At 39.1% G+C, this 26328-nt stretch overlaps 2 protein-coding genes across 4 annotated transcripts; one reads left to right on the top strand and one right to left on the bottom strand.

Moving 5' to 3' along the window:
- Positions 1–1261: 1261 nt before the first annotated feature.
- Positions 1262–21018, top strand: LOC101162129 (rho GTPase-activating protein 17). 3 transcript variants are annotated; one of them, XM_011478220.3, is made up of 21 exons: positions 1262–1605; positions 5345–5384; positions 11006–11110; positions 11321–11397; positions 11520–11631; positions 11900–11976; positions 12118–12220; positions 13082–13150; positions 13270–13351; positions 14292–14419; positions 15008–15119; positions 15211–15292; positions 15385–15465; positions 15965–16078; positions 16154–16245; positions 16369–16504; positions 17269–17544; positions 18094–18203; positions 18284–18682; positions 19468–19519; positions 19976–20126. In XM_011478220.3, exons 1-20 carry the CDS (start codon positions 1553–1555, stop codon positions 19473–19475), a joined length of 2256 nt encoding a protein of 751 aa, XP_011476522.2. In that variant the 5' UTR covers positions 1262–1552; the 3' UTR covers positions 19476–19519; positions 19976–20126. The 3 variants fall into 3 exon arrangements, with proteins under 3 accessions (XP_011476522.2, XP_011476521.2, XP_011476523.2); XM_011478219.3 differs by lacking the exon at positions 19468–19519 and having other exon boundaries at positions 19976–21018; XM_011478221.3 differs by lacking the exons at positions 17269–17544; positions 19468–19519 and having other exon boundaries at positions 19976–20156.
- On the bottom strand, positions 21010–26195 carry slc5a11 (solute carrier family 5 member 11). The gene is made up of 16 exons (XM_023957584.1): positions 26049–26195; positions 25593–25730; positions 25328–25399; positions 25133–25237; positions 25003–25062; positions 24820–24924; positions 24633–24738; positions 24468–24548; positions 24181–24386; positions 23231–23366; positions 22849–22956; positions 22622–22772; positions 22236–22404; positions 21954–22169; positions 21665–21794; positions 21010–21591 (listed from the first exon to the last, which is right to left on the bottom strand). Exons 2-16 carry the CDS (start codon positions 25728–25730, stop codon positions 21359–21361), a joined length of 2016 nt encoding a protein of 671 aa, XP_023813352.1. The 5' UTR covers positions 26049–26195; the 3' UTR covers positions 21010–21358.
- Between the last annotated feature and the right edge of the window lie 133 nt (positions 26196–26328).

The following is a 26328-nucleotide window of genomic DNA, read 5'->3' on the forward strand; positions in this document are numbered from 1 at the left end:
AAACTAACATGATCTGCATTGGAATTGAAACTTTTTATGCTTTCAATTTAGAAAAAAAGGTTTAAAAGAACATTATGTACTAAAAACAATGTTATTTTTATTCTGCAATGATAAAAACAGCATGTAATGTCTTTTCTGAATACTTGTTTCTGTCATTGTTTTAGTGAATAATTAACAAATAAAAAACATTTCCAAACAACTACTGTTATATAGTTGTAGCATGAAAAGATATATAAAAATTGGAAAATTTTAAATAAAAAAGGTACACTTGCAATCTGTGAATGTGTGATAAATGTTTTCATTCTGCAGTACTACTGTGCTAAAACACACAGCTGGACTGAACAAGCAAATAAAATTCAGTCAGTCGTTTCGTTTGTTAAATTTGCATAAGAATAAATCAAATAAGTATTAATCTTGCTCTTAAACAGTAAATAATTAGGGTTAAGCCCCATACTCTTTAAATGTGAAATATTTTTTTGTCAGTGACTCAAACAACCTCTGGGCCACCATGACTCAAAGGCTGTTTACCAAGTGAAGGTTGACCACCTGATAACAGTGACAAAATAACACTGAAACAGGTAATCTTTTGAGGTAAAAAAAAAACCATGTCAAACGGATTCTTATTTTTTGTTTCTTTTTACTTCATTTGTGGATGTAAAATCCTAAAACAATCTGAAAATCAACCTGATTTCCTTTATTCAAAAACTGTAATAAGAGCCACACCATTTTGTCAAATAAAATTCGATATTTATGAGTATAAAGTTACAAATAATGGATACAAAGTTTTTCTTTTATTTCAAAAGAAGCGAACATTTTGCTGGTCAGGCTGCCGTGACATAGAATGTCCACTTGGGGGCAGCAGATACCTGCCAGGGTTTAACGTCAATTTATGTCCTTAGTTATTGCGTTTTTTATTATTGTTTTCAGCGTTTCATTATTCATGGAAGGCCTAACAGGGACCATAACACCCAGGCCCCAACGCGCATTTGGAGGCCCTTCATCTGGAGCCAGTGTGGAGAAACATCTGATTTATTAGCTGACAGACAAAAGTTATAGTAAATAGAGATAAACAATCCAATGTTTAGAGTGTGTTTTGCGCTCCAAATTCATTAATTTTATTTTTTAAATATTTATTTGTTGCTTTAAGTGTTAACATGTGGCCAGAAGAGGAGTAGAAGGACCCCACACTACAGTCAGAAACGTTTTTTTTCCCCTCGCAAAGATATCACATGTCACCAGCAGGCCATGCGTTTTACAGTCGGGAAGTGGAGCTACTTCCTTCTTCCTACCTCACTGAAGCGCTCTCTGGCAGACCGCCTGACTGTCGTGGCAATGGGGAAGCCTGACAGGGTCTGTTTCCACTGCTGACTTGACGCAGCGCCAGCGGGACCGACACCGACCAGCGGGATTCGCTCTGTTTCTACGCGCAAAGGTGTTAAGGGTGACGGACGCTCGTTTTCTGGCGCTATGTCTGCGGCGCAGCGCAACAGTCGGCTGTAGGGCGGATGATCGACAACTTTTCGACACTTGAAGGATCAGCTGTGAGGACAACATGAAGAAGCAGTTTAACCGTGTGAGGCAGCTCGCCAGCCAGACTGTTGGCAGGTGGGTGTTTGTTTGTTTTAAAGGATTTCTTCATGTTCTGGTCATTGGTTTTTGGTGCTGTATGCCCAGATTTGCTGTCCTTAATTCTTTTTTTTTTTTTTTTACTGTCTTGGTGTGGGCGGTGTCTGAGGGGATTGGCCGCATTACTTAAAGAATTACCTGAAAAGGTTATTATGGTTTAAAGAATAAAAGGCTCCATTAAAAAAAAGTCTCAGAGTTAACCTTTTACTTGATGGAAATGTTTAATAGTTTTAAATCATAAAAATATATGTTTGATCTTTAAAATCTTTCCAAGTGGGTTTGTTCAGTATGTTTTAAGGTATTGTACTTCTGAATCCCCCAGTTTTCCTTTTTATTCTTTCTTAGGTCATTTTCTTTAGCGAATTATCCAGAAAACCCACATAAACTCACTTTATAAAGTATGACTAAACTCAAGATTAGAGAGATCTCCTTTCTTTTGGGTTCCTCTTCCTGCCATGGCTCTGTTCTCCATCAGCAACCACCACTTGGGAACTCTCTGTATATCTCTCACTCAGTCAGTGAATCGATCTCCAGATGGACTTTCTGCCTCAAAACCTTGTAGGCTGTAACCATGGATTCCTCGCAGACATCGCCCTAGTGTTGTGCAAGAGCAGTAAAGATCAGCTATGCAGACTGACAGCCTGCTTTCTCAAAGGCAAAAGTGCATGTGAGCACACTCCCTCCCCAGATTATGGTTAAAAAGTTCAAAAACACAAGGATGCCTGTCAAGCTTTTAAAAGAACATGCAGCTAACAGCCGCTGAGTATGCAACTGTCACCAAGCGAGTTGCTTTCTTGGTCAACACCATAAACCATTGTAAAGGTATAAATAACCTTTGTAACAAACTAAATGCACGAATGCATGAAATGAAACTAACCAAGGCTGGCCATTAAAGCAGAACTGGACACTCTGTTATGATTTGTCCGTTTCTGTTTGGGAAGCCTGCACCAGTTTTTGCAGTGAGCATTTCTGCAGCTCATAAAGACAGGGCTGCCACAGGGAAATATATGGATTTTTTTAAGATCCTCTTTGAGTTAATTTAGTTACAGATATATCTGATTCAAATCTTGCAACATACTGGCAAAGGGTTTTTAAATATGACTTGATTCTTTTTTCAAACTAAGCTAATGTATCTAGTTTCTGAGTTTCAGCATTGTGTGGATCCATTGTTAGAAACGATAACTATCAGACGACTGCTTCACTTAGGTTAAATCAATGCTAATTCACTCTTGAATATTGCTTATGTAGCTTTTTTTCTTCAGAGGTGAACCTTTTAAGCTGGATGTGTAACACTACTATGTAGACCTCTGTGTTGTTTTTTTTTATTTTGGCTGCAGCACAGTATAAATCAAAAGTCTGCACTCATGTTTGCATGATTTCTGCATGAGGAAAACCGGTTTGAATCTCAGATCACACTGTACAGACTTTCCATGGAGATCTTGTTCCCTTTGTTTTAATTTAGCACTAAATGCTGAAAGCAGGTCCTGAGTTTTGGCAACAATACGGTTACTTTGAAAAACAGAAGGGGTTTTTCAATAAAAACAGGAGGGGATCAGGAGGAAGCCAATCACAAATAAGCTTTTGTTCACTAGCATCTGTTTTCAACGAATCTCTCCATCCCATTGTTGGTCATCTATTTAAGCTATCAGAGGAACAGTGATTGAATCGGTTAACAAAACAAAAAGGTGTTTCAACAAACATAACTAGATCTATGGTTGTGTCTTAATTCACTCACTGCTCCCTGGTTAGCGCACTATATAACCACCGAATCTATAAATACAACTCCAGGGCCAATTTTAGAAGAGGTCTTTGCGAAAAAAACACGTGTGCATTGAAGCCCGTTTGGAATAAATGTATTTCAATGTCAAAAATCATCCGACTTTTCCTCATCAGAACTCAGAAACAGTCTTCGTCAAACGCTCATATTTATTAGGGTTTTACTTAATTAAAAAAAATGAAGTGAGCATGGTGTCTGTTTTGCCTTAAAATCCTGGGCACGGGATAGTCTCACACTAATAATAAGTAATAGGTGGACCTTTTTGTGCAATACGCAGACTAATTTGTGAAACAAATCAAATCAGTGCAATAAGTGAATTAATATGAGAGTAGTCATTTTCTATTTTCTTTTTCTTTCCGTGTTTGCTTTAAAACTTACCTTAAATAGTACTATAACATAGTGTTATCATGTTTTTTTTCTGAAAACGCGATTGTAATTTTTGTTGTGCATGTAACATGTCACAATGACAATAAAGCCTATTCTATACTAAATATTCTTTTAGGGAGAGTAGTGAGGGAATTTGGATGCAGCCTCAGTGTAAAAGTATGTCTGTCCCTGTAATATTCCAATGGAGACTGAACTTTACAACAGAAACAAACATATTTACAGTCTTGTACTGTATTGTACATCAGTAGTTTATTTTATATTAGACTTAAACTAAGCGCAGTTATTTGATTGGACAGCTGACCATCAAATCCTCATCCATTGATGGCGTTAATGTGTGAGGAAAGCCTGTTTTTCTCATTTGGCTTCTCTTTCAAATAAGTTATGGTTTAGTGACATCATATCCAGTCAAAACAGTGTTGACCAGTCAGCTAACAAGTTAAAACCTATCTTTACTTGCTGTCCATCTCTTAAATGGTTGTTGGTTACATTAAATAGCTGTAATTCTATTGATTGTTAACCCTAGTCCAATGATCACCTCCTGCTGATTAAATGTAGTTTCTGCATGAGCTAGTCACGTACTACTGCTTCATCTAATGCTTTTCATTTATTCAGCTGTTTTTTTTTCCTGCTTAAACATTTGAAGCTTGATCTCCTTGAACACGTTCTCAGTGTTGGGTGAATCTTTTCTTCTTAGCTGTGAATCCATTTGCCGGTAGCTTTTTAATGTTTGACTGCCTTAATTCAAGCACCTGCTTGCAGACTGAGCTAAGGACTGCAGACGCCCAGAGGTGTTGTCAATAAAAAGATATTTATGGCTCAGGTGAGGTAATCACAAACTGTGGAGGGTGTAATATAAAGATCCTACACCAGCATTATGTCATAGCATCTACATTGGAAAGGGTTAATTGATCCCTGCGAGTTAGAGTGGAATTGCCCTGCTGAGGATACACAGGAGGTCTGCAGACACATCACACGGCTGTTTTTGTTCCACACGGGCAGGGCGGGTGCTCTTTTGCTCTGCGTGGGGAACTCGTGAAGCTCGCAGAGCACATAGGCCCGCCCTGAAAGTTCACACAGATATCTGAAGCTGCTCCAGGTGCATTCAGGTGACTTTTTTGAATTTTTTGATGGGCTGCTGTTTTGCTTCCAAACGGGCTGTGCGTTTTAGACACCGGCCTCCATGAAAAACGCACACACCTTGCAGTGTTGCCATAACAAACAGTGGGGGTGATGACTCATGAAAAAGAGCATTTTTCTGAAAGGATAGAGGAATTTGACAGCTTCATTGCAGCTATTCACACATACATAATGAGCATCTGTATTCAAATGATATTCAGTGTTTCATCAATCATTCACCTCCAAACAAAAATTCAATTGAATTTCTAATATATTTATTGATTTATTTTTTTTATGGTCAAATATGCTATTCTGTTTTTTGTGCATGTACACATAACTCTGCATAGACATGCTGTTAAAATCTTTGTCTGGATTATTTGTCAAAAGCAGGTTTGTGGCTGTTGTCTGTGGTTGATTGGTGGGTTTTTTTCTCCACAGAGCTGAGAAAACAGAGGTCCTGAGTGATGATCTCCTTCAGGTAAATACCACATTCTAGTATCATTGTTTATCAGCTGTCATCATGTCTTTCTATCTGTTGTCATGTGGTAAATCACAGCTAAAAACTGATTTTAATTCTAAAAAATTGTCATGGCAACATTTTAAGAGAATACTATTAAGGAACCAGCTTTTAGTATGACATCACAGCAGCGCCTATCAGCCGCATGCCGCATAATGAGACACATAACAGCATGTAAGCAGCGTTTTCAGTTACGCTAAAATAACAGTTTTAAAAAATAAACAGTTGCACTCTTTTTTCTGTTTGATAACACAAGAATTGTTGCTTTATATTTGTCTGCGGCTCATCTGTTGCTTCATTCCTACTTTGTTTACGTCGGCTACGGTGGCCGTTTTGGTTCAGTTGTTCCGCTCTGAGGACGGATTGTAATCAGAATGAGAAATTACATAACGAACCGAAGCTCAATCCGATTGGAAACGAATCGAGACCACCTCCAAAAAATGGGTCCGAGAGTGGTTCCTGGACCCGGAGCAGGGTCCGCTTGGGTGTATTCAGATAGAAAGTTTGTTCCGGATTATTGGGGAAACGAACTCTGGTTCCCTTAAACCGAACCAAATGTATCCAGTCTGAATACACTCTTAGAGTCAAATTTTGTTTTTTTTTCCAATGAAAGCAATTTAAAGTTCATATAGGTGTTGTTAATAAGAAATAATATGCAAAGGTTGTGTCCGAATTTCCTCACTACTTATAGGGCGTTTGCCATTTTGCAAAAAACTAGTGTGCATCAACTAACTAGATATATATAGACTGCAATGCATTGCGTTAGAATCATTTGTCATTTGAAAAAAACTGTACTCAACTGTACTTTTCTTTGATAAATTATCCAAGTTTTCATCATCAGAACTCAGTGGATTCGTCAATAGTCTTCATAAAATGTTCATAATAATTAGGCATTGACTTTCACAAATGGGTGACGTCATTTTCTGCGAAAAAAAAACATCTACGATAATGTGTCCAAATTGCATTAAATCCAGGCCATTAGCTAGTCATGCACTATGTAGTATTAAAAGTCTCCACTCCGATCATCTTTTGATTTATTGTAAAAGTGTTCCCAGTGGTCTTTTAATTATGATTTATGCTGTTTTTAGCCAAAAACCTGGGTCGTTTTCTAGGACATAATTTCTGCAGAGTGGCAATAGTTCATTAGAAATTCCGCCTGCGAGTTGTGCAGAGTAAGCTAGTCCCTATTTCCCGTCATCCATCTGTTTACACACTCATACATGGATCCAGTTGTCTCCAAGGGTATGCAAAATAATGGGCAGAGCAGGGAGCTTGTGGGTTGCCGTTGTAAGTTCTACATCAGAGCAAGCTTTTTCCGACAGCTTTTTTTCATCTGCTCCTCATTTACAGCGATTGGAATAAAGACATACTCAGAAATGCAATTTTGAGCTTAATTTTCTTTTTATATGTCCTCTATCATGAGAAAAATACCTTGAGAACATCAAGGTATTTGATGTATGATGTTCATCAGAGTGGGGCTCTCTGTGGATTAGTGAAGGAATTCAGACACAGCCAAACTGTACATGAAATTTAGTTGTATGGCTCATTCTTTGAAGGACTTCTGCTTGGTTGTTTTACCTTCAGCAACACTCCACCAGCTCATGGAGAACCATCTTGGGGTTTTCTGCTCAAAGCAGTCCCGAATTCACGTTGAAAATTCATTGTTGGGTGTGCTGTTGGGGGATGGGGAAAGTTTGGCTCCTAAAGCTATGAGATCACCCTAAGAAAAGTGTGTGAATAAATATGTAAGAGGCCAAGGAAGACAGAGAACCCTCACAGAGGAGAGGAGTTTTTTGCTAGAGGGTGCATAAAGGTGACAAAGGGAAGGAAAAAGATTCATTTACTCCCAGCAACTGTTTTTATGACACACCAAAGTGAACTATGAACTTGCAAAGAATAAACAGCACAAATGATTACTTGCAAAAATATTTTTATGAAACACTTTTGGTGCTTTTTAACCATGACTAGTGGTTAGTTTTTTCTTGACATACTGCATCATGCAGATGGCAGAAAGAGACCCGAACTTTCGGCTTAGGTGCTGGACGACAGGAGCTTTGTGCTGCGTTAGACATTCCTTAAACTCCAACTATCAGTGTGGAATGCGATTGTCAGGAGATCCTGGATGAGGTCTGAATGCTTTTTTTGGCAAGTTTTCCCTGTCAGAATATGTTTCTATAAAACAAAATAAACTTTAAAAAATCCTCCAGTTGTTAGTTTTTGGTCTAGGTACTATCATCTCTGTAAAATGTGTAATCTTTTTTGGTAGGTCTGTCCTTTTTTTATTTTTTTTCCTGCTGTCCCCGCCCCTCCAGCTCTCTGAACTCCCAGCGGTGCAACATGAAATTTAAAGCTATGGTTTCCATGCTGTCATAGTTGTTTTTCTCTTCAATTTTCCACTGTTCTTGTCATAGAGTAAGGCGTTTATCTTGTTTGGACAGATCCTGCTTCACTTGTGACGGTGGTCAGACTGACATGTATCATTGCCTGACAAGCTGGGATGGATTCCATAGATGATTATCTGAATATAACTAAGGATAACCTCACTAGATATAACTCTGCAATCTGATATTGTGGCAATTCTCTTCGACACGATGGGCCAAACTGCTGTTTATTGTTAATTTAGAATATTACATACTGATCCAAAACTCTATACCAAATATACCCTGCAGTAGACTGTGAAGATTGTTTAATGACTGTTTTTTTGTTCGGCTGTTTTTTTGTGTTTCGATTGATTTTGGGTTATTTAGCAAGGATGCTCCTTGTAGCAGATAGAAGTGAACCAAGCCACAATCTCCCTGCTCTGCTCCATTTTGATGCATCTACTTGTAGACAAATAGATTCCTGTACGTCTTTGTTTTTTTATCATCCGAGCTGGTATCTGACCCAGAACTGTACAGCTGGATAGCTCCAATATTGCTCGCCATTTTTGATGCACCAATAATGTTATGTTGGGGTTTTGAGGGTCTGGAAGCTAAGAGGAGAGCATGTAAAGAGATGATTGATGGGAAATGGGGGCGGGATTACATCCACCAGTCCTGCATAAAACTCAGAGGTGAATTCCTAATGAACTCCTACTGCTGCTCTGCAGAAACTATGTCCTAGAAAACGTCACAGGTTTTAATCATTATTAAAAGACCGTTAGGAACGCTTTGAAAATAGATGGTAAGATGATCGGGTGGGACTTTAACTTCAAAACTTCTCCCTTATATCCACCTTCCTTAAATCTATGGTCTTCCTCTCAGTCTACTCCCTGCATCCTTTACCAGGATCATAACTCTGAATGTATCCAAAGCATATTTAACTGGCTTCCCTGCATTTTATCTCTAAAATGTGTATTATGAGCAAAGCCTCTGATTTTACTTCTTTTACTTCTGGTCTAAAAGCTTGCTCATTATTCAATAGGTGGAGTGTGTCGAGCTGTTTTCTTTCATTTCTTTGTCACAAAGCCAACTGCCCTGCTGTGGAAATAGCAAGCTCCAAAAGGCCAGTCAGAAAATGTTTCTTTACTGATTTAAGCCTCATTTACTGATTTAAGCCTCAAAAATATCCAATGGAAACAAACAACATGTAGATAGCAGACTTTTCCATAACTCACTAATGCATTTCTCTTTCCTTTAGACCACTGCGAAACTGCGTTTCTTCAGTTTTTTGCTCAATCATCACCAAACTGCTAACCCAGTTAACCGCTTTGTCATCTACAGACTATCCAGTCTGCCAAAACAAAAGCAAAAGGCAAAGCCCACATGCGTGACTCACTTAACTCTCTGCGTTTTTTTGCCGGTTGTCTTTTCACTCCAGTCATGTAAAGAAAAGTCTACAGTTAGTTTGCAGTTTCTAACACTTTGGACAAGTCAATATGTGCCAGTCTGTGCTCGGCTTTTCTCAACCTCTGTTTTCAACTCCTTAACTGCAATTTGTCAGGATTTTTCCTCTCCTTTTTTCTGCACTATCTTCCTGTATCTATGGGTGTGTACACATGCCTCTATGCTTCTGTTATTAAGATTAACTCTTAGAGAAGTCTTTTATCTCTGGAAAAAAACGCTGCTGAGTCTTATTTCTTTTCTTTTTTTTCTTTGGATTTGGGAGGGGGAAACAGAGGTTGTGCAGTGATATTGCAAGTTTCTGCTAAAAAAAACTAAATATTTTTGTGTAATGTTGTTAAAATGATAAATAACCCTTTTATAATGGAAAAAAACACATTAAAGTGTGAGGTAAATGTGTAAGCATCATTTTGAGCCCACATCTTTGACATTCAAATAAGAAAATAATTATTTAGATATTAAAAGCATCAGTAAATTTGTATCTTTCCCACTTTGGAAAACCGTGAATCTAGTCAAACCAGTCCTACACAGAGCCAGACTTCCACGCATTTGTCAAAGTTGGAAATCCGTTGAAAGTTGACTAAATTCAATCTGAAATCAGTCCAACACATGGCTGATGGGAGGAGAAGTGTCTGTCAGATGCTGCTAAGGGAACAGAGAATTATTGAGGATAAAAGGAAAGGAAGAAGATTGGATCTGACAGCAAAGACGATTTCAGGGCACAGCTGGATGTTTACACTAAAACAGGAAAAGGAAGTAAATATTTATAACAAGAAAACTAATTCTGTGCCAAGCACTTTATAATACATTTGACTATAAATTTAGCATAGTTTAAAGTTGATTACTAAGATTTGTAATTCTGAAATTTGAATATCCAATAACTAATTTCACTTGAAATAATATTTCATAGCATTTAAATAAAAATGTACAACAAAATCTGAAGAAAGCGCAATTACAACAGAAGATATTCCAAGTGTTAGGCATTGTTTTGCTGGTAATAATAAATTAAATATTTCTATATATATCTGTGTATTCCCACTCTTTTTCTCCTAAGTTAAATAGATAATTATTTTTTATTATTAGCCTTCATGTAATACAACAAAATCAGCATACAATGGAAAAATAAATCCAAAATAACATTTGATTATAGGATGTAATAGGATTATAGATTTGAATAAATCTGAAGTGTTGCGCAATTTAAAAAAAAAAATATAAAAATGTGAAAACCAAGCCAGAAGAATTATTTCTATAATGCAGCATTTTTTAATTGCTTGTCGTCAGGCTCTGCATGTTTTGCATGTTTCCTTGTTCCGACATACCTGATTCAAATAACGGGGACACTATCAGGCTATCAGATGTGCTGGAGTATATGAGCATGTAAAGCATGCAGGGGAAGATCGACTGGCGACCAAGACTTAAAACAACTCTTCCTGCTTCAGAGTTTGTCCTCTGGGTCTGCAATCAACTCATTTCATTTTGTGTTATCTATCTAAAAACAACTAAATATTACAATCCATTATATTGTCATGGCTGACAATTCCATCAGTGTTTTGTTGTTGTTGAAGAACAAACTACATTTAGGTTTATCTCTTAGTGACAAAAGAAAAGTGTTGAAACAAATGGAAGCTTGTTCAGCATATTTTGATTTGTGGGACTCACCAGATTTTCATCGTTCACACAAGAAGACTGATTGGTCATGGTTTCCTGTTCTGCTTGCTCTGAATTCTTTAAAAGGTTTTTATACATTTTTTGTGAACGCAGATTGAGAAGCGGATGGAGCTGGTCCGTTTGGCATCGCACTCCGTGCACAAAAGGCTGGTGTCCTGTATGCAGGGTGGCGTGGGCATAGAAGCTGAGAGGAGACACGTAAGAAGTCCTCTGTTTCAGTATCAACTGCTCCTGTCCACCTTTAGCTGCGACTACCAGTCTTTGTTGTGATAATTTCCTTCTTTGCAGTTCAAATAATTAATAACTATGATATTGACATTATAATTTTGTTAGAAAAATACTAAAAAAGCTTTCTTAATAAAGTCCAAAGCAAACTTTCTTTAAAGCTGGTTTTGCTGGGTTTTGCAGAAAAAGCTGCCACTGATGGCTTTGTCTCAGGCCATGCTGGACGGAGGTAGTTCACTAGGAGACGATGGCTTGATTGGGTACGATTTAATTACTTTCAAAATACAGATATTTAGCCTTTTTTATTTACAATTGGATGAATACATTTCCTCTTGAGTATTTGTGGTGAATGTCATATTTGCTTTTTTTTCTGCATGCGCAGCAAGATGATGGAACTTTGCGGAGATAAAGAAAAGCTGTTAGCAAATGAACTGGTGCAGCACGAAGTGCAGATTGAAAAAGAAATTCTGGATCCTCTTAATCAACTAGCAGAGGTAAGAAAACGATGCATATTGCATTTTAGTTACTCACTTCAGAGTATAAAGCTAAAAGAAAGAGTGCTTTTGCTCATTTATTATTCTACTAACATGTGCAGGACATGTTGGTAGGTGTTTTCATCATCTTTATTGCTTTTGGCACCAAGTTGTTTTTATAACCATTCAGCCAATGGTGACAAAATGTTCCCACAGCAAAGTTGCATCCACTCTTTTAGTTGCATGTGCTTTCATGCAGTTCTCACTGTCTTCACTGTTTATCCCGCAGGAAGAGATTCCCAATATACTCAAGCAGAGGAAGCAACTTGCTAAACTGGTTCTTGATTATGACTCAGCAAAGGCGAGGTACATTTGATGTCTAAAATATGAAATCCTGTTTGTGTGAGATTTAATTGGATTTAGTTCCAGATTTAATTGTTTTTTTTGTTTTTTACTGCGGTTGAGTCTTTCTTATGCTGAAAATGTGCATATTCTTTTGGCCTTTAGATACAAGGCAGCAAAGTCCAACAACAGTCAGGCCATGGCAGGAAAACTTGAGCCACTCAAAGACGAGATGGACGAAGCTCTTAATAAAGTGGAGATATGCAAGGTAAACATTAAACTGTTTATTTTTCCTTCAACCCAGTTTGAGTTACTTATAGATTAGTATTAGCCTTCATTTTGCAAGAGAACTGTGACATCCTTTGTTCAGGAGTGTACATTTCTCAGCCCTGTTCGGAAAATATGTCTGGAGAAGCTGGTTTAGCTGGCTTAGAACTGGCTCATCCTAAACCACTCCTGTTGGTTGTGGTGGTAATTTTGAGTGTAAAACATAACATTGGACTGGAAGCATACATTTGTCAGAAATGTAACTGTAGATGTTAAATATACCATAAAACAACACTTTGTTCTGTTAAATACCAAACAAACAGATTTTTAATGTCATGAAATGTGGGGTTTCTGAGAAAATAAACGGCTTTTTCTTTGGTCTGATTTGTAACATCATCCACCAACTGGTTTGCTAAGTGTTGGAAAATATGTATAAAATTTTAAGAAATTCAATTTTTGAGCTATTTTTATGTTAACTTTTTTGTTGTTTTCAAGTTACAAACTATTTTTTTTTAAACTTGAAAATTCCCTCTATTGACCTGAAACACATGAAATTAAACTATTTTTTGACCCAAATATTATTCAGATTCAGTTTAGAGACGGGTTGTTAAATTAAAACTGGGTTACTGTTTGCAAGTTTTTGATTTAAATCATATTTTCATTAAACTGCTATCCAAATGGTTGCAAAGGAGGCCTTTTACCAGCTTCAGTCCTGTCATGCAATTCACGTGTTTAAGATTCAGTAATCAAAGATCACTGCTTTAAAAAAAAAGATCACTGCTTTTCCATTTTAAGCTTATTTTTTTATTAAAAGTTATCAAAAATTTGTTGAATCAAACCCTTTCTTTTACTTTTCCTGCAGGACCAGCTCTCTGCTGACCTATACAACTTTGCTTCTAAAGAGGGAGACTATGCACGCTATTTTGTGATGGTAAGAGCCACTCGGTTTACCGTGAATTTATTAAAATTAAGAAATGATAAGGACATGTCAGCATTTAACTATGTATACCAAAGTTTTATACATGCATCTGTCTGTCTTTTGTGTGGCAGCTGTTAGAGGCTCAGGCGGATTATCATAGGAAGTCTCTGGCAGCTCTGGAGGCAGCTATGCCAGACATCCAAAAAAAACAAGGTGAGTAACAGATTTATAGACTACGCAAACAAACAGAACACAGAGAAGCAGCTGTTTAAAACTGCTGGATTTGTCACTTATTGCAGAATTACATGTTTTCTGATAATATGAATCAGAAAGCAGAATTATTCATTAATACAACATTTTCTTGAGCTTATAGTCCCAAAAAAGGAGAAGTTTGAGAAATGAACTTAAATTTTGATTATTGATTTTGTAGATTGCATTTATTTTAACTGTTGTAGATTATTAGTTTGTTGAATGACTAAGTTAATGCCAAACATTGAGAGTTGAGAGTTCACTGAGATGAATAGTTTCAAATTCAACTCTAAAAGACAGGAGAATTCAATGATATCTACATTGGGGCAATCAGAACACCCCCACTACTGGGCTTTACAAGTAGATGCTATTTTTTTTAATGTTTTTTCTTTTGGGCACTGTGGATTGGAGCCACAAAACTCACTAATGTTCATTTTTGTCTAAAGGTTAATTCTTACCTGTTTTGGTTTGTTTTGATGCAACGTTGCAAAGCCAAGTTCTGCTGCTTGTTTTTTTAGCAGGTGTGTCTTGGTAGCTGTTCTCGACGCCTGGAACGACTGAAACATTCTAAAACATTTTAACTCTTTCGTTTAATGTTTCAAGATTTTAGATAATTGGAAAAAATCTTATAAATCATTCAAATCGATGGCTACCAATTACCATCAAAAGCATTTTAGATGTTTCCTTTATTTCATCAGGTTAACTAACAGCTGTAATTCTGCAGACCAACGATGGCTCAAATTTCGTCCACATTTTATCTTTTGTGGCTGGTCATGGGATAATTTTCTTCTATTGATGAGATGCATTTAACTCAAGTTCTAGAAAAATAATCAAAATGTGTTGTGCATGAAATGCAGAAAGCATGAGACGATCCTCACTCATTGAAAATGCTCCTTTCACCCAGACTCCTTGACAGAAAAGCCGGCATTTGGCACCGCTTTGGAGGAGCACCTGAAACGAACCAACCGGGACATCGCTCTGCCCATAGAGGCCTGTGTCATGATGCTGCTGGAAACCGGAATGAAAGAGGAGGTGTGTTGTGAGTGAAGTCGGGGGGGGGGGGAAGAGAAATTGATTTAAATTAGTTCAAACTTGATGGCTAATGGACCTGGATTTGGTAATACATTTGTCATCATAAAATTTAAACGCTGCTGTCTGTGTGAGCTGGAAGCAGATGTGAGCTCTATGTCTTAAAAGAAACAACTGCATGTACAGTTTGGAAACATCTGTGGCCAAGTTGCGGTCAAGGCTGTTTCTTCCCTGCGGAAAATAAAATCTGGTTGTCTGTAGACATCTGCTACCCATTAGCATGTTCCCTGCTGAACTCTTTAAATGTAGCAATCTCACCGGACTCCCTGTGGAGTTTGATGGAAGGCTTTTTGCAAAGAACACCAAAGTTTGTTCTTTTTTTAATTTGAAGAACACCAAACGGTTGTGTGCCTTGTGTAGTCATCCTGAAAGAGACACCGCTTTGTTTTCAAAAAATCAATTCCTCTCTTGATTTAGCATTTAGTTCTCCTTTCCCGATTTAAAACTATACCCACTTCTTTATTTTTATTTAGCAAACTAACAGTTTTACCTGCCACTTATGTCACATTGCGCTCCACATGTTTCCAACAGGGCCTCTTCAGGATCGCAGCTGGAGCTTCAAAGCTGAAGAAGTTGAAAGCAGCTTTGGACTGCTCCACCTCCCAGCTTGAGGAGTTTTACTGCGATCCCCACGCTGTCGCTGGTATAACTTCCCCTAAAAAAAAAAAATTTAATCCATGAGAGGTGAATCCTTCCTCCAGATACTTATCTCATAGCATTTTCTGCTAATACAGGAGCCCTCAAGTCCTACCTAAGGGAACTTCCTGAACCTCTAATGACATTTGGCTTGTATGAGGAGTGGGTACAAGCGTCAAGGTAAGAAAGCACACATCCACTAATATCCAATTTAAAGAATCCTAACTTACTTTTGGTAATTACATCTAGTTAAATAATTTCTGTGCTTTCAGCTTTACTGATAGTGACAAGAGGCTTCAGTCATTGTGGACAACATGTAGCCGAATGCCAGAGAACCACAAAGCCAACTTCAGGTACTGTTATCATCACAGCAACAGTTTGATTTTTCATTCATATGAATGCAGAAGTGTAATTTAATGACTTTTTTTTTTTTTATTAAAGTTCACGATACCAGTAGGTTTGAGTGATTTTTATCTTGCGTGAAATTCTTAAGACAGTTTTTTTTCTCTTTCCACTTCTGTTCTGACTGAGTTTTATTCATGCTGTAGTTTTTGCATATCTGTCCATGTATGCATTTGCCACCAAAAAGCATAAAAACATCATTACAAGCCAGTTGTAATTTGACTTGACTTGTCTACTGAACACAAAATGTATTGAGACCTGTGTTTTTAAGGATTAGAGACATGGAAACATGGGCAAGTAAAAACCAATTTAAATCCCATTTAAACTATAATTTGCTTTAAAAACAATCTAGATTAAATTGTGATGGAAGAAAAACAGTCACTGTAATAAAGATTTAATTTGAATTAGATCCTATTTAGGCTGTTAATCAAATGTGTTTTCTGCTTACAGATACCTGGTGAAGTTTCTAGCAAGGCTGGCTCAGGACAGTGATGTGAATAAAATGACTCCCAGCAACATTGCCATAGTTCTAGGGCCCAATTTGCTCTGGTCGAAGACAGAAGGGTAAGAATAGAATAAATTGTTGATCTTTTTTATGAGCTGTTCAGTTTGCTGATTTCTAAATCGGGTTGTTACCAGGACGCTGGCAGAGATGGCGGCCGCTACGTCTGTCCATGTGGTGTCAATCATTGAGCCCATTATCCAACATGCAGATTGGTTCTTTCCTGAGGGTAAACCATTTTATGTGTGACGTACTTTTCTGTGTTTCTCAAATAGAAAAATAATACACCAAGTTTATTGATTTAAAATATCGCAAGAAATATAAAATTTCTATTTTCTTCTGTTTCCTGCAGAGGTGAACTTTAATGTTACTGGCATGTTCAACAAATCCTCACACCCAGCAACTCCAGACCCTGAACCCAACCTGGACAGGAAGCGCCCCGGCAGCATGGGGCTGGACGGGGACAGTCACGCCCCGCGTAAAGACAGGTATCTGTCTCGCCCCAACCTCAGCCTGCCCCTGTCCCTCTCATCTCGTCCAAAGACAGTGAGCAGGCAGGAGTCGCGGGGCCTGGCAGTGTCGGCCTTTTACCTAGTGGCCGACGAGTCCATCACAGTCACAGAAACACCCACTGAAGATCTGCCCTGCCCAGACTTCAAAGCTGCTCCGTAGCTTAATGTTATTAGTTCTCTTGAATATAATTAAAAGAAGGGATTATGGGATTTGTGCTTTAATTCTTTTCATTCTTGTGGGCAGGTTCATTGAAAAATAATTGTTTAAGTCAATTTTGGTACGAGCTGTGATGAAATATTTCTCTTTCAGGTAGTTTTTAAAAGCCCTTTAAGAACTATTGGGATATTTTTGTCTGTTTCTCTTCTGTGACCCTTCTGTACTTCTATGTTTTGTCCTCAATTTCTAATTAAAATGTAGGTCACGCTGTGGGCTGTTGGTTGTATGTTTATTTGTGGGCTTCATGTGTTGCATTTTGTTTGCCGTTGCTCTCTGCAGCACTGCTGCATTGCAAAGTTGTGTTTCGAAGGTGACTGTCATGTGGTTTTATATCCTTTTTGGGTTCTTCTTTCTGGTTTCACTAAACTCAGGAAGTAGCTTTTTTTTTTTGTCTGGTGCAGATCTTACTCTGCTGTTGTTGGGTTTTTTGTTTTGTTTTGATTTGTCTCTCTCGGGTCTCCGTCATTCTGTCTCATGGTTCTGTCCCCTCCTGAACTCTGTCCCCTTTCCCCCCCCTTCGTAGCCCTGCTCTTAAACACCCGGAGCCCGCTCCACGCAGAGCCAACACTGTAAATAAGAAGCAGTCACCACTAACCTCACCCATCCTCCAACACCCACCCGTCCTTCTGGAAGCAGGGGCTCCTCCCCAGCTCGAGCCACAAACTCAGATGGCCACTCCAGAGGTCGAGCAGCCTGGGCTGAGCAGTGGTGGTTCTGGGGGAGGGGCTCTAGGGGGTGGGTTCCACATAGCCGCAGTACATCCTCAGGTTGTAACCCAGCTCAGCGCAGAGGACAGCAGGTAAGGAGTGAGCTGAGGTCGCAGCCGTTCTCAACCGTCCGCTTGCAGCCGATCAACCAATCCGGAGGCCGCCCACCTTCTCTGTTCTCCCAGTCTTTGATTGACTCCCCAGTTCACAGTTCTGGACCTAAGGAAAATGACCTTTTCAAAGTGCACACTCTTAAATTCAGCTTTATTAATTAAAGCAAAAATAATCACATGATGCTTTGTTTGTGTGATCACTCATCTCCACTGTTGTAGCTGATGATTATCTGTTTCAAAGATCCTTCCTGCCTGCTTTTTTGTATCATTGTGTTTGTGTGTTTGACTGCTTTGTGGACTTGACTTGGCATGCAACACTGAAACTGTTCAGCATATATGCATTCATGATTTTGCATCTTGTTCCTTATTCTACTGTGACTCACATCAAGTCATTTTTTGTGCTGAAATGAAAATATAGCTTTTTGATGATTAATCGTGCATGAATCTGATGTTTTTTTTTGTTTTTTGTTTTGCTGTGTAAATGATGAATAACACAGTTTAACATTTGGTTCTGTTGTATTTTCACAGCCTAACTCGGGAGTTTACGACAACCCCACCTATGCAGAGAAATGGTTCAGCCCATCTTGTAGTAGGGATGAGTGGGTCAAAAGGACCCAGTCCTCACATGGTCCGCAGAGGTAAGCAAATCATTCTCATTTAAGTTGAACATCAATGGTTGCAATTTTTTGTCACTTTACTCAAATGTTTTGTTTCAAAGGCACCAAAAAGCAAGCCCCGGCCCCACCCCCAACCAAACAGACAACCCACGTAGCTTCTCAGTCCACTAACACCCAGATACCCAGTTCTCCACACCCCACCACACCTCGTCGCAACCTCAGCAAAGACGCCATCCAAGCCCCGAGCCATCCACCACCACAGCCCCCTCCGGTCCACCAGCCTCAAGAAGATCCAGAGCCCTCTCCCCCCTCCTCACCAATGCCTCCTGACACTCTTCCTCACGACGGGTCACTTCCTTCGTACCCCTCTGGCTCCCTGCCTCGCCCCTCAAGGCCAGCTCCGAAACCTCGAATGCGACCCAGCATGCCCCCACCCCCACAGCCCCCAGGAATTGAGACTGGTAATGGTGTCTGCAGCTCTTCCTCCAAGATCATAACAGGTATACCACTCTTTCTGCAGAGTTACAGCCGTGTAACCCTTGTGCTATCTTAGATGACCCCACCATTGGATGGACACCAGTGAAGATCACAAATCATTGAAGAAAAAAGGTTCAGCGCACTGTCTAGTGGGTCTAGATGACCCCACTCCCAATGTTAAAGTGCCTAGGATAGCACAAGGGTTAAAGACGTAAAAACAGGTTTGAAAAAGTTTTCCCATCACATTTTTTGTAGTCTTTGTTCTTCCCACATTTGAATTTTAACTAATGACAATAGTGATGGTAAAGCCCCACTCCGATAATCTTTGATCTATTTTAAAGCGTTTGCAGTGTCTTTTTTTTAACTATGATTGTTGTTTTTAGCCACAATAAAAAAAAACTGTGTTGTTCACCAGGACATAGTTTCTGCAGAGTGGCAGTAGTTCAGTAGAAATTTGCATCTCGAGTTGTGGGCAGGACTGTTGCCGGGGAGTAAGCCTGCCCCCTTCCCCATCATCTATTTTCGTTAATGGGAAAGTGTTTAAAGTTCGAGCTGCAAATCCAGTAAAAATAAACCTGCTGTGTTTGTTAAACCTGATTTTTTTTGTGTGTGAGGAAGTTCCAGCAGGAGAAGTCCCTTTAGCTCATCCGTCGTCTTCACTTCAGTATCTAGTGATTTCAGCTTCCTCTCGGGGCGCTGCTGTATTTAGAGCTCTGTTTCCTCTGGTTTAACTGTTTCGAAGCGTGCCGCTCTCTTCAATGTAACTCTGGTGATCTGTTGCATGACAGGAAATATGTAAATATTGCAGATGTCTGAGCTGTGGGCCTGTCTGTAAGATGAGCTTTGCAAGGCGGGTAATGGTAAGGATTGGATTGGCTGGTGCATGGGCTTTGCTGCTGCATCAGCTGCATGTTTGTGTGTCTGTGTAAGGGGGCAAAAAAGTCTTCTGTGTGTAACACGTGTCACTATATAATGTGTGTGTGTAGAGTAACTTGTGTGTTTTTAGCAGCTAACACTTAGATGTGGTGACTAACATGAGCTTCCAACTGCCATTTCATTCTCTGCAGCATCGGCGTGCATTCATGTGTATAAAAAGCTGAAAGTTCAAAACACCAAGGAAAAAAAAATAAAAATTTAAGCAGCTCTAGCACTGAAAGCATCAGAATGTGATGCCTTACTAGTTGTATTTGGTTAGATTCAATCAGAAAGCAATCCTTGGTGTCTTACTGAGTGTGGTGGCATGTTTGCAGTGGTGTTTCCAGCTTTTTTTTGGATTTCCCTGAGTGCTGACTGGCGTTCTGAACTGTCCTGTGCAGACGGAGGTCTGGTGATAAAGGCGATTGGAAGAAGTCTCATCCCCCAGGTGCTCATGGAAAAGAAGGACTCTGCTGGTCAAGAGTCTGCATCCCACTTAGCTCCAAACCCAGAGCCTTCCAGACCAGCAGAAAGCACTGCTCTGTGAAGACACACCCAGCTGGTCCAGATCAGAAGAACGCAAAAGGGAACAGTTGGAACCACGTGATACCAAATAATATTGCCCTTTTGCCTGCTATACTGACTTCAACCAGGAAGTCTGCCATTACTTTTAAAACAAGATTTCTTATTAAACTGTCCTAACTCCATGTATTATTGAGTTGTATGAGATAAATCTTCAACAAGCATGGCTAAAGAAACCATGAAGACCTCAACAACAAAGCAGCTGGAAAAAACTTTACACCCTAGACTTTTTCCTATTTCTTTTCAAAGTTTTACTATCAATTTAAAAACATTTAATCAAAACAATTTATTTTTGCATATTTAAATCTGAATCTTATTATGTCAGGTATGTTTTTAGACCCCTTTTTAATTGTGACTTTCTGCAGCAGAAATTTGTAAAGTTGGACATTTTGGCAGAAAAAAAAGTATTTATCTGAAACTAATTCAGGTTTAAGTTCTACTTAAGGAGTTTTCACCTCTTCATTTGCCAAGATGTGAGTATGAGCCAAAGAAGGAAAAGTTCAATTTCAGAAAAGCTCAGCACAGTTTTGGTTGATCAACTATTTTTGCAATTTATGTGCAATATTAAAATTCTATTGTCTTTCATTGGTGACTATTGGTGCTGTGGATGGCATCGCCATCTCCAGCAACTATATAATATCAGAGCTAGTAATTAGAAGGGGTGGGATTTGTTTGTGTTTTTGTGATTTAAGTGATTTTATGTAATTTCTACTTCTGTTGATTTATAAGTATATATGTTGTTTTCCCTTTTTTTTAAGATGGGGCTATTTTTCATACAAATTTGACTGCTTTTGTAAAGGATCACATTCACTTGAAGTTACAGCTTTGACCAAAAAGAGAAAAAAATAAATATTTGTGGTTATTTTTATTGCAGTTTTGTCTTTAAAAAATAAAAAATCTGTTTTTTCTTTATTCCTAACAACAAAGTATTATAATTTCTTAAATATTTGACATGCTGCAGGTATGTTTTTTAGATCGATCTCTGAATATGACTACAATTTTGGGGGGATACATTTTGTAGATCATCAAAACTCAAGAATTGTGACAAGTACATATACAGTTTAGAACTAAACAATTCTACAGTTTGAATGAACTTTTCAAATACATTTTAAAAAACAAAAAAAATAACTAATGATTTATGTCCAAAGTATTCATGTCAGATGTGCACACCACCCATGCGTTGGAGTGCTGCCACCTCACTGTCATGCCCAGTAACCAATGATAAAGGCGGTCACAGAGAAGCAAATAATGAGGTTAACATTCATAATGTATTGTAGGGTGGGCTTTTCCTCCAAACTGCAGATATTCTTCTCAAGTGCAGGAGGGGTCACGGGTTTATTGTCTCCTTGTCTGCGTCTCTCCATTCCACACAGCCAGTAGAGGACAGCCATCCCCCTAGACTGACTGCTGGTGCTTGACATGGACGAAGCAGAGCCTGAAGATAAAAAATGTGTTTAGGGGGTTGTTCAAGGTCAAAATGGAAAGGAGTCACAAGTTCCAGAACTCACTGGGCCTGTGCTCAGCTGTGTGTTCATTACTCCTCTCTGGCTCTTTGGCGTTTGACTGAGAGATGACTTCCTCTAACTTTTCCTTAGGCTTCACCGCGTCAAACCTTGTGAACCACGTCAGCCGACTTATCTGTCAAAAAAAAGTTTCCAGAGCTCTTACAGAATACATTCTTGCAATAAATCACAAAGCTTTGATGACATCTAGTGGTGCTGCATGGTTGCAGCGGAGCGAATTGATTTGAGGCAAAGCCTATGATTTAGTGTTGATTGAACCTGACAGACGTTTTACCTGCTCTGGTCTCGGTTCCTCTGTCGCCAGGCTGACTACCACCACCACGGAAAGGGTGATGACAGACAGCAGGATGGAGAAGTAGAGGTAATGGACGTACTTCAACACTCCAGGCCTGGTGTCCTCCTCATAACATGGGGGAGTGGGGTAGATGAAGTCCAGTAACATGCGTAGACAACCTACTGCAAGACCAATAACCAGCCCCCAGAATGCCCCCTGCAGCACAAATAAATCACATTAAAAAAAAAAAAAAAGTCAAAGTTAAATGGTCTGCCAGCGTACTTTCTCATTAGCTCTCTTCCAGAAGCAACCCATGAGGAAGATGATGGAGATGGGGGGCTGCAGGTATGTGCTGATGGATTGGATGTAGATGAAGAGCTGGCCACCCTGACTGGCCTGGACGACGGGAATCCACAGAACAGATACCACCACCAACACAAGCACAAAAACCCTGCGGCACAGAAACAGATTAAATGATTTTGAAGACTAAATAATGCAGTTCAGATCTGTGCAAAAAAGGAAACATAAGACAGATGATGTCACTGGAAATAAGATTTAATGGCCACCACAATTTTTTAAATCCAAATGGAAAAACGTTTATGTTTAATTGAGGAAATGTGGTCCTCAGCCATGTGTTTCTGGTTTTGCCTGCTCCTGTGGTCACAAACCTGCCCACAATCATGAGCTCCCATTCGGAAGCCTCAGATCTGAAGCTCTTCCACAGGTCCAAGGTAAAAATGGTGCTAGAGCTGTTAAAGATTGAAGTTAGCGATGACATGAGGGCTGCGATCATCACGGCCATCATCAGACCCCGCAGGCCTGGAAACATTGACGTACATATTTGCATGAGAACCGTTGAGCCTGCGGTCATTTCTTAAAGGAAAATGGATCTTACCAGAAGGCAGCAGCTCCATCACCAGTTTGGCATAAGCAATATCTGAACAACCCACAGAGTTGCCACAAATTTGATTGCAAAGGTCGGGGTCTGCACACGCCACTTCATCTACGTCATAGACACAGAATTATACAATGTTTTACTTACGTTTTTAAAATCAACTACTTTCCATGTGTTCCAAAGTGTCCAGTAAATTAAAATACACTTTTAGGAAATGTACTATGATCACATTGATCTGTTTTTGGTCAACACAGCCTTTTTTTCTGTTGTGAGTTTTAGAACTTCACTGTTTTGTACTTTAGGGTGCCATTAAACTGTCTAATGAGGTAAATGTTTAAATGCAATGACTGATTTAATAGGGGGAAAAAAATCATCACTGCACCTGTGTAGAGAATTCTGCTGATCATGCCAGGGAGCATAACGGCAAAGAAAGGCAGGATTTTGAGGTACGAAGCCAGGAGGGAGCCACCTTTAGCGTGGCTCAGGTTCTTGGCGGCCAGGGAGCGCTGCACAATGACCTGCAAAGAATCCCAACTGAAGCTGACTCGCAGTTATCCCAAAGATCATTTTGTTAAGTTAATAATTAATCCTAGTGTTTAGCAGTATTTGATTTTATGTTAAAAATTGTGTTTTTATTGTAATTATGGATGGCAACCGTGATGAGTTGAATTTCCGTTATCAGTTTATTGCCTTGATAAGACAGTAACAAACTACCTGCGTCTTCCTGTCTCAATCAGGCTGGCAGTTTCTGTTATTGTATAATGGAAATTTTTGAACTCTCAAAAGAGCAAAACGTTGCAAATTTTTAGGCTGGGGACTTTCCACTCTTTCTTTTAAGGGAAGAGTTAACTTCTCAGAAAATAAAACATGATCAAGCAAAAACAACATCAAAAAACAAACTCAAAATAGGTCATGTAATCATTTGCCTGACAGAATGATGGAAAAAAACAACCAAATGAGTAAATAACTCTCTTTAATCCAGGAATTCGCATTGCCTAAATGTAAAGGTTTAAAGACCCACTCCAATAAAAATCCTATTTTTGCTTTTGTAGACATGTTCTTGTAGCATTTCTCTCATGATGGAGGACATGTACAAAGAAAATTAAGATTAAAATGCATTTCTGAGAATTTCTTTAATCAAATCGTTGTGAATCATGTCCCAGAAAACTACAGATGTTTTGGATTTTGCCTAAAATGGCATAATCCTAATAAAAAGACCGCTGGGAACCATTTGAAAATAGTTCAAAAGGTGATCAGAGTGGGACTTTAAACACACCCTTATTGTTCTGTACAAAGAACTTTTTAAATGTATTCTTAAAATAATTATTTCACCTGATCAGAGCACCAGTACCACATGGAAGGGATGGACATGCCGATGATGACACCAGGCCAAGGCAGGTCAGAGTTCACCGGGTCTCTGAATATGTGGAAGGCATCTTCTCTGGGAATGCCACAGGTTGAGTTTGGGACACGAAATAAAGGAACTGCTTGGCTGTATCCCTCCATCAAAGCGCCCCAGCCTCCAACCTCAACAAAGCCTGAAGACCAAAGATATAAGATTTGGACAAAGTATTACAGAACAAGGCCCAGAGGTGACGACCACTCCGCGTCTGACTTACTGAAGCCCATGAGCGTGAGAGCTCCTGCCAGCATGATGGCAGTTTGAGCTGCATCTGTGTAGATGACGGCAGCCAAACCACCTAAACACACAAAACGTGGAAGGGAAACAGCTTTGAAATCTCCTGCTGCAGATCTTGAACATTTACTTTAAGATGAATGGTCACCTGCTACTGTGTAAAGGGCCGTTATTACCAGCAGCAGCACTATAGCAAGATAAATGTTCCATTGCAAGGCAAGCTGAATGAACAAAGCGCCCGCGTACATGTCTACCTGCAAGAAAGCAGAGAAGCTTCACTTCTTTTGTTTACACGGCGCAAACCAGCAGAGGATGGACTCTCATTTGAACCGTACCGATATTTTTGTGAAGATGTAAATGAACAAGGACAAAACAGCTAAAGATAAATGTGTTCTTTTCCCACCGAACCGCCTCTGCAGATATTCTGGCATGGTCGTCACCTGTGGAAACAAGATTCAAAAGTATCATGTGATATCAAATCCTGTGTGCAGGGATGACGGTTTATCTGTGGAACTTACCCCAGATGAAATGTAAATTGGCAGGAATAGCCAGCCCAGAAGCAGCACCATCAGCATGCCCTGGTGATGAGCAGACGCCGCTTCAAAAAAAGTTACCATTTGTTAGTTTTATCTTACTTTATTAACTTACATTCCATTCGTAGGCAATCGCTCCAATTCCTGCTGCAGCTCCTGAACCAGCCAGACCAATAAAGTGTCCACTGCCAATGTTGCTGGCAAACAGTGAAGCTCCAACCTGAGTATAGATCAAAAGTTTGAGGTCGCAGTCATTTTAAGATCTCTAAAAAGGAATGAGATCTGTGTTTGTTTGGACAGTACCACTTACAGGCCACCAGGTCATACTTTTTCCAGCCAAGAAGTATCCATCCACGGTGCTGCGCTTTGTCCTCCACATAGACTGGTAAATTTATTTAAAAAACAAAACAAAACAAAAAAAAGGTTAAACAACCTCTTTAGGAATATTCCTACTATGTAACCATTCTTATACTAACTTAGAATCAAGATTACTGTATATTTTTTGACTGTATTTCCACCAAATGTTAATTTTTATTATCATTTTTTAAAACTGGACAGATCTCAGTTTGTCTTACCCAGAAGCCAACAGCTAGCACCAGGATGAAGTAGATTACCAGGACCACTATGTCCACAGTGACCAGGGTGCTACTGCCCACTGAGGAGGGTGTTGGAGTGATCGCCATGCTGGTCTCTTGGGGACCAGCTGTAAACATCTGCAACACATTCAGAAGACAGAAGAAAATAAGGCTAACTTTCAATTTTGTCCAAATTTGTCTTTTACTTTAACTTGTAAAGCAAAAAGGAAAACTTTAACCCCTTTTGACCAATATTTGTTTCTCCACAAATTAATAAAAAGCTGGCCTGAGTTGCTCACATGGCAACATACATCATCTATAAACGTTTACTTCCTTATTTTGTCAAAAGGACAAAATAAATTTTTAATGCAGCAATAAAAACAAAGTCCAAAAATAACACAAAATTTCCAAAATCTAAATTCGTTTTGATTGCACAACCATACAGAACAAACTTACCTCTTAAAAGGTTGTCAATCTCTGTATTGTTCCACCTGAGATGCCTCGAACAATCCAGCATGCCACACGTTAGAGGAAGTAATTCCCAGGCATCTGGCGCTTGTCTAGGATCCTTTTAACACAACAAGAGATCAAACTCCACTTTCCACGTGTGTACTACAACGCTTGGTTAAAATGTCAGGGATTTATTACTATTCACGGGAAGGGGTTTTCTACTTCCGGTGAAATGGCTAAATGATTACCAGATATTGTTTGAACTGATCCAAACAATAAGAAAAAT

This window comes from Oryzias latipes, chromosome 8, assembly GCF_002234675.1.
Source record: "Oryzias latipes chromosome 8, ASM223467v1".
Taxonomy (NCBI): domain Eukaryota; kingdom Metazoa; phylum Chordata; class Actinopteri; order Beloniformes; family Adrianichthyidae; genus Oryzias; species Oryzias latipes.